We start from the raw sequence: 12292 nt of genomic DNA, 5'->3' as shown, positions 1-12292 counted from the left end.
GACAGACACACACATCAATGGCCTCCACTGTGCTCAGTGAAAAGTAAAAAATAAAACACCTGTGCAATTTTATTTATACAGTACTCTTTGCAGCAATATAAACTATATCAGAATAGAAGAAAACATGTTAAACTGCTAGACATTATCACAGCATTGTAAAAATATTAGGCTTTTAAGTGCTTTTCTTAAATTAGTGCCATTAGCTTAATGAATGTCTTTAGAACTATGAAATGCCAGTTCACCTATCTGGTTAACAAATAAATAAATAAAATAAAACAAAAAAATGTATAGTGTAGTGAATCAATAAAATATTTGCATTTCATTTTTTAGTGATGTTACTTCTGTGAATTGTAACAGAAGAGAATTTTTCTTTTTTTTTTTTTTTTTTGCTTTTCATTATACAGTGTACATGCCAATAAGTTCACCTCGACAGTGAACTGCATTTTCCATGTTGAGAACACATAATAAGAGTAATGATTGTCTACATTATTCTACTGCCCTATGCACAAAGGCAGCAAGGAGCTGTTGCATTGCTTCTGGCACTCAGTACTGCAATTATAAATCACACTTTATACAACAAGGATGTACCTGCATCATCTAAGGGTAGTGTGCATGTTACTGACATGCTATCCTGTCCAGGTAAATATGCCAGTCCATGCAGTGTGATACCTGTGACTGCTGTAGCCACTCTCGGCACCATGCTTTAGGTAGCATAACTTTGTAAGTATTTCCAGCATCATCTGGCATAGTGCAGGCATGTCACTTGCTGCCCATTGTCTTTGCATTTTTATATTATACAGCTCAGTGCATTCATCCTATTCCTAGAGTGGACTGTGCTTCCCTGCAGGATATATCAGGACCATAAAATTCCTTTTCAAGAACCATGCACATTTTCACTATATTTAACTATATGCCCTTTCATTTCACTGCATGGCCAGAGTTGGGTGGTGATACATTGTAACTGTCATGGACAGCTGTTGTAGTGTTGGGTGGTGATACATTTTCACTGTCTAAAAAGCTGTATAGAGTTTGGTGATGATACATCGTAACTGTCATTAACAGCTGTTGTAGAGTTATGTGATGATACATTGTGACTATCATCAACAACTATAGCATTATGCATGTGGAATCATATGCTGAACTGACTGATGTTCATTGTGTTTCACTGTTGCAGTCATTACTCTTGGGTTATCCTGCTGGCAGGCTACCCACAGTCAGCCTGAATTCCAAAGTCCTGGTCCAGCGTCGGTTGCTGTTGCCTCTTTCCTGATGTCAGAGCGCCAGGGGTATAAAAGATGCAGCCGACGCCATTTTCTTCAGTCTTTCTTGCCATGCGGTTCCCGAAGCAAAAGCAGTTCGCAAGTGCCGGTCGGCCGACTCCTGAGATTTTCGTGTTCGAATTTCAGATCCAAAGTCTTCATTTAAAGTTAAGTACCCCATTGGGGAAGCTTTTTTCTTGCTCCAGACCGATGTCAGAAAAAGTTAATAATTGTATTTCTTGTGGGAGGCAAATACCTCATAAGGATTTCCATTCTTATCATATTCCTTGCCTAGGCCCTGATCACCATGTTGCTAATTGCAGGTTTTGTGCTAGATTTAACCAACGCACTATTAAGTGTCAGTACAATTTTGCATTTCACTACTTTGGCCAAAGATTTAATTACACAATGTCGTTGGATAGCCATCTGACTACTACAATTCACAAGAAATGCAAGGAAAAGGAAAAGGATAGGCATCCAAGGTCCAAAACTGACGACGAGGCTTCTTCTAAACCAGTTGCTGGTTCGCCGGTTCTCAGTTAGGTGCTTTCGCAGCCCCTGATGCCCGCTACCTCAGAGCCGCAGGCCGCATCTGACTCCCATGTGGAGCAGACTAGGCCTCTGGAAACTCAAGGTATTGGACACTTGGAAAATATTCCCTCAGATGGGTCTGGAGCCGCTGAGCAGGCATCGGCTTCTGAGGATGATTTCAGGCTTGCACAGTTATATTTAAAACCGACTACAGCTTCAAAGGCAAAGACTAAAGTACCACTAAAGACAAAGAAACAAGTGCAGCAAGTCCATGGACAGGTCTCCATGCCTAAAAAAACATATGCTCAAAATGGCCGAAGACATAGTTACTTTGATTAGGGGTTCCCATCCCCCTCCTGATAAGAGGCCTAGGCAAGAGACAGAATATGAATCTTCAGATCAGGTTTCCATTTCCTCTGACTCTTCTTCCGAACAGGAATACTCTCTCCCTCCCTATGAGGATTCCAATGCTGAAGAATCTATCCCTTCAGCCTCCCGTCCTGAGGATTATTCTTTTTGGGAAACCCTGCATACCATGAGGGAGCACTTCCACTGGGAGAGCCAAGACTACTCAAAATCTAAGAAAAGGCTCAGAGACTTTCTTTTACTACCTCAGCACAGGCCTCTTGCTATTCCTCCTGTTTTAGACATTGTAGATGATGTATTTTCAGAGTCCGGCCTGTCTCCTTACTCTTTACCCCCTGCACCTGTTAAGCCAGACAGATACTACAGGGTTCCAGATTCACATAAACTTATTTATAAAAACCCTGCTGCTGACCCAGAAACTATTTCTCAGGGTCCCAAAGGGGTCAAGGCTTCCACTGCAAAAAACCCTATCCCCTCTGATAGGGATTCAAGGGCACTGGAGAGATGGGGGAAAAAGGTTTACACTTCTGCTACCTTGGCTGTGAGGGCTTGAAATTGTCAATTTCATATGCATAAATATCAGTAATACTTAATGTCACTGCTTAAACAGAAAATGTTAACAAATTCTGAATGTGCAGAAAACAAGGAAATGCAGGATTTATTGCATGCAACTAAACAAGTGGGAAAACATACTTTGCAATGTAGTTTTGATTCTCTGGAGGCCTCTTGCAGGGCCACTGTTACGGGTTCGGTCATTAGGCGGCATGTTTGGTTAAAGGAACAGAATCTGCCTGATCACGTTAAAGCAAAATTATTAGATGCTCCATTACAGCATGATACTTTGTTTGGTGTTAAAGCAGAAGAGGTGTTGAAGAAAATGGAGGACAAAGCGAAATCTATGCAGACAGTTAAGGATTTCTTACAGGTGCAGCCACCCAGATTTAGCAGGAACTGGCTTACAAAGAATTGGTCCTTTCCAGTATCAGACAGGCCACAAAGAGGCAGATACAGATGCCCAAGAGGCAGATCCCAGCCCCAAGGCTCATACAGGCCTAAACAATGGGGTGCTTCTACCTCCAAAAACAGAGAAGACAAATCACAGCCATACAGGAAACAGTCCCAATTACTTTCCTCTGCCAGCACCAAGCACTTATCTTTTGGCAGCCCCCCCTTAGGGGGGAAAACTAGCACTTTTTTCACAAAATTGGCACATGATCACCCAGGACAAATGGGTCTTGAACATAGTGTCTCAGGGCTACAGGTTCCACTTTCACACCCTGCCAAGGGCAAAAGGTATGCCAGATCTGCCACACAATCAATGGGCAGAGGCACAAAAGCAAGTTTCATCCCTCATGGACATGAGGGCCATTCAGCGAGTACCACAGCAAGAGCAGGGACAAGGTTTTTACTTGAGACTTTTCTTGGTACCCAGAAAGGACAAAGCCTGGAGACCAATACTGGACCTGTCTATTCTAAACACATTTCTGGACATTCCAAAATTCAAAAATGTTGACTGCAGCAGCTTCTGCTCATGCTGGGCAAGAAGGCTTGACTTGTAACTTTGGACCTAAAAGAGGCATACCTACATGTACCAATAAGACAATCTTGCAGAAGATACCTCAGATTCATAGCTGGCTCAATGCACTACCAATTCTCTGCTCTGCCCTTTGGCTTATCTACTGCAGCCAGGGTCTTCACAAAATGCCTGGCCCAAGTAATTGCATTTTGCAGACAAAGAGGAATTCAAATATATCCTTACTTGGATGACTGCCTTATTCAAGCAGAGAACAAGGACATTCTACTAAAGAATCTGGCATTTGTAAAAAGATTACTAATTTGCCTAGGGTAAACGAAAAGAAATCAAAACTAGTACCCTCTCAAGAGATAATATTCCTAGGTGCAAGCTTAAATACAACTGCCCAGATGGCTTATCTCATGCCATACAAACAAAGGCAACTGACTTCTTACTTCAAAATGTTGGCAACAAAGACCCAGTTATCTGCAAGAAGAATTCTGCAGGCTTTGGGCTTCATGGCATCCTGCATTCTGCTAATTCCATATGCCAGACTGCATATGAGGAAACTACAATGGTATCTAAAAAGTGTTTGGACTCAACATTGCCACAGCCTGGAAACATACCCTCATTCCCTGCCTGCAACAGGAGTTTTGATGGTGGGCACAGGCCTGTCACCACAACAAGGGACAGCTATTCACTTTACCCACAGCCAGGCAGACACTAACAACGGATGCATCAGATTATGCCTGGGGGGGCCCACATGGCAGGAAAATGCATTCAGGGCACATGGCCCGCAAGCCAAATGCATCTTCAGATCAATCAAAAAGAGAAGCTAGCTGTTCAGAATGCCCTGACAGCTTTCAAGGACCTACTTCATTCAGGACAACTACTCATAAAGATGGACAATACTACAGTCATGTGGTACATAAACAAGCAGGGAGGCACACATTCCTACCCCCTCTGCAGACAAGCCATGACTTTGTGGGACACAGCATTGACTTATCAGGTTTACCTGCAAGCACAATTCCTGCCAGGAAAGATAAATATTCTTGCAGAGTTACTAAGCAGAAACCTCATGGATCCCCATGAGTGGAAACTGGATCCACAAGTCTTCAGCATGATAACAAGGAAATGGGGATGCCCAGACATAGATCTATTTGCCTCCCTTCACAATTGCCAACTACAGAGATTCTGCACAAGGACTTATCACAAGCAAGCATGGAACGTGGATGTCTTATCCTTCATCTGGAAAAACCTAACTGTATATGCCTTTCCTCCACTGCCTGTCCTCCCCAAGATACTCCTAAAGGTCAGACAAGAGAAGCCAAAAATGATACTGATTGTCCCAGACTGGCCACGCCAGCACTGATTCCCAATCCTAAAGAACTTGTCTCAAGGTCCAGCCTGGACAATGCCTGAAATTTCTCACTTACTGACCCAACAAAACTATCAGATCCTGCACAGCCAACTCAGGACCTTAAATATGGCAGCATTGCAGATAATGTAGCCATTTACAACACTCCTCTCTCCAAAGCTGTGATGGATGTTATTTTGGAGGCCAGGAGGCCCAGTACCAGAAAATCGTATGCAGAAAAATGGAAAAGTTTCTGTGCTTGGAACCAGGCACAAGGAATTGACACATTTGTACCAAATATTCCTCAGATTTTACAATACTTAACTGAGATGCTGGACAAAGGGCTATCCTTTTCATTAATTAAGATCCATGCTTCTGCCATTTCAGCCCATTACAATACGGAACCACCTCTCTTTTCTCATCCTTTAATAAGGCAGTACCTCAGAGGGGCCAAAAACATAAGACATCCAAGGAGAGCACCAATACCTGCATGAGACCTCAATTATGTCTTGGAAAAACTCACACTGCCTCATTTTGAGCCAGCATCAACAACTGATATAAAATTCTTATCCTGGAAAACAGCTCTGCTCCTAGCAATGACCTCTGCAAGACAAGTCTTGGAGTTACAGGCACTCATGGCTGTGGAACCTTTTATCATTTTCCATCCAGACAGGGTTTCTCTGAGGACAAACCCCACATTTACACCTAAGGTGGTGTCCAGTGTGGCCCTTAACCAAACCATTCACTTGCCTATCTTTTATCCAAGCCCACAGAAAAAGGGTGAGAGACTTCTGCATTCTTTGGATATACACAGACAGTTACACTTCTACTTGGACAGAACTAAAGCTTTCAGAAAGACTGAGCAACTTTTAGTGGCATATGCTGCAGGATCACAAGGAAAAGCTATCTCAAAACAGACTATTTCAAAATGGATAGGCCATTTCATTCGTTTCTGCTACTCACAACATGGCAAATCAGTGCCTAAGGGCATTAGGCCACATTCAACCAGAGCAGCAGCCACTTCAGCAGCCTTCCTCAGAGGAGTACCAACCAAAGACATCTTAGAGGCTGCAACTTGGAGTTCAGTGCACACTTTTACAAAGCACTACCTCTTACCACTCTACTCTAAATCCAGTGCAGGCTTTGCCACTGCAGTTCTGCAGGGTCTCATAGCCTCTCCTAATCCTATTTAGCCACAGCCACCCATCCTCAGCTTTGGGATTCAACCCAAGAGTAATGACTGCAACAATGAAACATGATGAACATAGTACAGTTGTGTACCTACCACAAATGTAGATGTTCGAGTGTATTCACTGTTGCAGTCCAGGTTACCCTCCCACCACCCCCCTTTCTTTTGCTGGGTCTTATCTGTACTTCTCTATCCTATACAACCTATGTGGTGTATTTGCTTGTAGATGAAGGAAATGTTTACTTTAGTGTATGCATGTTTATTGGCATGATTTTTTTTTTAGCCTACCCTTTTGGGGGCACCTGACATCTGAGGCAAGAAAAGCTGAAGAAAATGGCGTAGGCTGCATCTTTTATACCCCTGGCACTCTGACATCAGGGAAGAGGCGACAGCAACCGATGCTGGACCAGGACTTTGGAATTTAGGCTGACTGCGGGTGGCCTGCCAGCAGGATAACCCAAGAGTAATGACTGCAACAGTGAATACACTCAAACATCTACATTTATGGTAGGTACACAACTGTAATTTCTGCATACCAATTCATAGTGTCACTCTGCTTCATGATATTACTAGTCATGCTAATGTCTCACCTTCATTGCTATCTGTCTTGTCTTCTTGTCTTATCATTTTTTCACTTACCTGGTGAGGCAGGGGGGCAAGCCCTACTGGGGCTGTCGCTTCTGGCTCCAAGTAACCAGGCATCTGGGCGTGACGCGCTCCAGGGATAGTGTTAGGTGGGGAGTTTGACTGGGGCAATACACCTGTGAAATAGTAATGCAGGTGTCATAAGGGGAGCTCAGGGAGGCTAGAAACCTCCCATGGAGCAAAAGGACAAAAGCTCACTTGATCTTGATTTTCTGCATGAATACAGACCCTGAAAGCAGGGATTGAAATGGGGTTAGGTTCAGATTCCCGAACCTGGAGTGGCAGAGATGGATGCCTCATGCCATCCAGTACAGTGATGCAAACAGTCCAGGAGAAGCCGGCAGTGGCCCCTGGGAGATTTCTCTTTTCATTGTAAAGGCAAGGCACCCTGGAGTGAGTTCTTCCCAAGAGAGGGGCCCATGACCAGGAAACCATTGCAGCTCTTGTGGCATCAGGAAGAGGGTGTAATTCTCATTCATAGGTTTGTACTAAGCTAACTGCCCTTATCAGCCATTATTATCCCTTGGGAGACTTGAACCCTGCACATTGTGTTTGTAAGGCAAACACCTTAACCATTAGGCCACCCTCCCATATGCATATCCGCAGCAGGTCTACAAGGTGAACAGCCTATGTCATGTCAAAACAATGTAGGTAAGGGAAGTCAGCAAGCCAGATCTGTAACTTTGGGATAAGGATTGGCTCTAAGGGATGGGTTGGTCAGGCTTAGGTTTGAAGCGGGGCTGGGCTCCCACTGCAGCTGGATGAGGCTTCACCCCCTCACCATGCACCCCCCCCTCCCATTGTGGCTGGGGGGAAAGGCAGTGGCATCTCTGGATTCACACTGGGACCTTCCTGTGGATTGCCCCGGCAGTGGCAGTTGCCAACCCCCAACCAGCTAGCAGCTGACTTAGAAGTGGTGTAGTCTGGGGGGAATCTTACTTTTTGATTATGCTTACACATTTATAATACCATGTTTTGTTGGGGATAGTATCTCCCTCCAGTGAATGCCCAACACACTTTGCTCATTTGTTTACTACATGTGTGTGTGGATCATATAGTTCTGAGGGTTTCTGATGTAGACATTAATGATGGCGTAGAATGGGTGGTATGTTTTGAAGTGGTATTCTTATGCTGACAAGGATGATGGTCAGATACTAAAAGTATCGTTTGTAGCCAATGTTCTTCTAGAATGTTACAGAGGATTGTTCATACATTGCTTTCCAGCAGGATGGGGTAATCTCAGTGTCCTTGGTGGTCACATCCTGTTAACTTATACTGAGTGCATAATATCCACACAGCCATTTTGCTATTTAAAGAACAAGTCAAATGTCACACTGACAAATGTCTGCCTTGAATGCAACTTTCACCTGTTCTATGGCCTGGCCTCCCTGTGTTCCCCACCAATGACACTGCATTGTCCCTGTTTTATAAATACTGTGAAGCTCAGTTTGGTGACTTTCATCTGTCTGCCATTACAATTCCATATACTTCAAGATTTTGCAATGCACTTGAGCAGGAATCTGTGCTTGAAATGTATCTTATGCTGAGACTGCTTTTGCTAACAAAATTTGTCACGCCCATGGGCAACAAATACTCTGGAAAAAGGAATGAATCATATTAAGACCAAAACCACCATACTATGGATTATTAGTACAATAGTATGGTGTAAGACATGTGTCATCAGTTTTCTTCTCCTTTTTTTAATTGGTAAAGTAGCTGCTTGCAGAGAAAAGAGACTTCAGTTGCAGCTATCATGTACTGGTAACATTTGTTGGCTGATTGCAAATGTTGTTATTTTATAAATAAGTTGTTCTTGTATAAAGTAATCTAAAACTTATATTTTCTTTTTAACTGGAAATGTATTTTTTGTGAGTTATTTTTCAGATTTATAGATTACCTGGAAATTCTATATGTGGTCATAAAGTTCATAAAATAATAGTAAACTAGAAAATGAGAAAGAGCCACAAATTTTGACAAACAGCAAGTAATTTTTCCCCATTGATTTTAGTAGCTGACAGTTGGGTAAGTCTCAGTTCAGGTCTTCAGTGCCATGCTTTCATTTTTAGAGATAGTTATTACAGGATAATATCATTATTGTGTGCTATGACAGCCAATTAATCATTAGGATTTCTCTTAATTTGCAGGTATTATGTTAGAATATTGCAATAATTTATAGCAGGGGTGAGGGTTAGTGTCTGCGAGTGCTCTCATAGTATCTGCTTCTATCACAGTTGGATGCTGCCCTAAATCCTACTAACTTAGTCTCTTGTAATTACATAGCTCACCCAAAACTCTATCCTACAAATTTGTATATCATTACCAGGATCCTATCTCTAACCTTAAATCACCCTTCATGCCCCCAAACCTTTAAACACCGTTCTTGCTCCTTAATCCTAAAACTGAAATCCCTCTCCATAAACATAAAACCTCTTCTCACTCCTTAACCTTAAGACTCCCTTTTCATTCCCTAAATCTAAGCCCCCCTTTCCACTCCCGAAACCTATAATAACATTCTTACTTACTAATGCTAAAACCCCCTTCCTGCACCCTAAACTTAACATGCCTTTCCTAACTTCTACCCTAATCTGTACTCCTGCCCCCTCCTTTTCTCTCCCCATGGCTACCCCAATTGCCTTCCTAAAACTCAAATAATGTGATTGGGTAGGCTATGTCGGCTGCAACATGAGAGCATGGTACACCCTACTTGACGTATGAGTCAATCAGTCCCCTGACTTCAAGATGTTAGTCCTCAAGACCTTATAGAACATCAAAGGGTTACAATGCAGATGGAAATGTGCAGTCATTGCCGGCTCGTCCATCCTGAGGGAACGTATGTGGTTCTTGCTCATGACTTAGTGCACATGCACTATGTGCTGCATCATTGGAGCATGAGCCTATGGGCATGTGCTAACACTGGCCATGTAGCCAAAAGAGTGTGTGGATTAATACTTTATACAGCAGGCAAGAGAATGACACTTCAGTGTGGAAGTGGTAGGTGAAAGCTGGCCTACTCCGTACCATGTGATTCCTTCTGTTAGGGAAGGAATGAGCTGGTTTGGTGACTTGAGAAAGAATGAAAGGGTTATATGGCTCTCTTTGCCTGTAGACACCAGTCTCTTGCCCTGGGGAAAGTTTGGGTTGTTTGGTATAGGTTGAGAAGCTATCAAGCCAGTCCTATATCGGTAAAATTGAAAGAGAAACAAACACTTAACCTTGAGGTCAGTTCTACACTTTATTTTGTAATAGTTTCTTTTATGATGAAATTTCATCCAGAAACCTCTTAATGTTGCATTGATCGATGTAGAAGGAAAAATAATTTCTGCTATAAAATGTGAAAGATACAACTTTGATTTTTATATTAGTGAGTATATTACTGTTCAAATTTCTATCACTGTATTTCTGTACATTATATGTAAAAAAATCTCTTTTGAATCCTTAGAATGTCTATCTGTAGTCAGAAGTATTTGTAGAGAAAAATACAAAAATAAAATTCCTCTTGTTGCATATTTGTGTAAACAGTGGGTATCTTTATCAGTAAAAGACTTTAGTTACACATTACAGGAAACTGAACTCCTAGAAATATACCAGTACCCCTTCAAACTGAATGAAGTCTGGCTTCCTTCATCTGCCCTATATTCAAAAGTATATTATTTTTTCATTTCTTCTGGCATACCTTTCATCTGATCTTTGTTTGAATCATTCTTACACATTTTCTTGTCTCTTATTTGTCAGACTGCTGTGCTTCTTTGGTTCTTGCCTGTCTCTTCTGTCAGTGCCTGGAATACTGCATGGGCCTTCTCCATCGCCTCTGCTCCTGCCTGCATGATGGTACTAGCTCCTGCTGTGACTGCTGTTGCTTTTGCTGTGTGGGCATCGAGGAAGCCCCTGCTGAGGACCTCAACTGCCACTTAAAATGTGATTTTACCTTCTTTGAGTCTTGCTGTGATCCAGCTGAGTGCCTGGAGATTTGCATTGAGTGTTCTGAATTCTGCGAGTATAGCTAGCCAAGACAGAACAGTGTCCAAGGTCAGTATTCTGTAAGATAAGCTGCCATTGAGTGACACCAAAGCCTCTGTGACATAAGATGAGATCAGATGCATACGTGCGTCAGAATTAAATTCAGTGGTGTGTTTGTGCAAGAGGATGCACATGTATGTGCTTAGGTGTGTGTGTTTGTAAGTATCTGTTTCTATTGTGAGACATATGTTCAGGTATGTGCATCTTTGTGTGTGTGTTTCTGAGAGTGTGGTTGTGTGTGCTCAAGTATGCCTGCATATGTTTAGTTGTGTGTGTTTGTGTATGTGTCTAATGTGTGCACATGTTTAGGTGGGTATATCTGTGTGTGTGTGAGGGGGGGGGGGTGTTAGTGTGTGTATGTATCTAGAGTTATTTTGGTACAGTAGTATTTTTAGCTTTAATCATAGCCCTATTCAAATGGGCCTTTCAACTGTATTGCATAGAAATCACAAAAATCCCAGCAAATAATTCAGTCACCTAAAAAAAAGAGCATCTTAGCCAGCATGTTACATTTTGTTTTCTGTAGTTGCTAAAGATGAAGCACAGCTGCAGAGAGCTGATATTATATCTCATGGTTATGGTTTGCATAGATAATAGTTCTGTAGCACAATTATAGAATGAAATGTGCAGAAACAAACTCTTCTGACCAGCTGCAGGATGAAGTATATCCCTGCATCACACTATCTTAAAATGAATCCAACAAATATATCTTTGTATCACATTATGATAAAATTTTATGCAGCAAAGATATACTTGTATTGTATTATTGTAAAATGTATGCAACAATTATATATTTGCATTATGCTATGTTAAAATGTAAATTAAAAGGGTAAATAGTATACATTTCAGTATTAGCAGGGATCTGTAGCTTCTGTCTCACAAAATGTATGCAACAACTGACTAATATAGTCCCTCACTAACTTTTGTTTTGTTCTGCATAATCATATCTCAATGAGCATTAATTTATTTTTCTTTATTCCCTTTTCTTTCTTCATTGATGTTGGCGTACTTCGCTATGGGACTTCACGAAGACTGCTGTGTACACTGCGTCCTGGCATGCTTATTCTGCGAGTTTCTTACTCTGTGCAACATAGTAGTGGGCCAAGCCTCATGTGGCATCTGTACACCGGAGGCCTGCTGCTGTTGCTGTGGGGAAGAGCTGGGAGATGACTGTAACTGCCCCTGTGATATGGACTGCGGCATAATGGATGCCTGTTGTGAGTCCTCAGACTGCTTGGAAATCTGCATGGAATGTTGTGGAATATGCTTTCCTTCATGAACTAATGTACTATCTTATTCAAAAAAAACTGGAGTATATCAGTTATGCTAATTGAAACTGTGGTAAAATTAAGTATTGTAAACTCATACAAGTGAGAATGGTCGCTACTATTCATACCCTTAATTCTGGCTGCATA

The 12292-nt window shown here is 42.0% G+C and overlaps 1 protein-coding gene across 1 annotated transcript in view; it reads left to right on the top strand.

Annotated features, from left to right (window-relative positions):
- Nucleotides 1-11994, top strand: part of MDFIC (MyoD family inhibitor domain containing) — a 302611-nt gene extending 290617 nt beyond the window's left edge. The window contains exons 3-4 of the mRNA XM_044088698.1: nucleotides 10593-10886; nucleotides 11909-11994. Coding sequence (XP_043944633.1) covers nucleotides 10593-10864 — 272 coding nt within the window. The 3' untranslated portion in view covers nucleotides 10865-10886; nucleotides 11909-11994. The remainder of the gene's footprint in view (nucleotides 1-10592; nucleotides 10887-11908) is intronic.
- Nucleotides 11995-12292: the final 298 nt, after the last annotated feature.

Source organism: Protopterus annectens, chromosome 11.part0, assembly GCF_019279795.1.
Source record: "Protopterus annectens isolate FY-2018-M chromosome 11.part0, PAN1.0, whole genome shotgun sequence".
NCBI classification, from domain to species: domain Eukaryota; kingdom Metazoa; phylum Chordata; order Ceratodontiformes; family Protopteridae; genus Protopterus; species Protopterus annectens.
The sequence above is the reverse complement of the archived record's forward strand: the minus strand, read 5'-3'. Positions and strand labels throughout refer to the sequence as shown.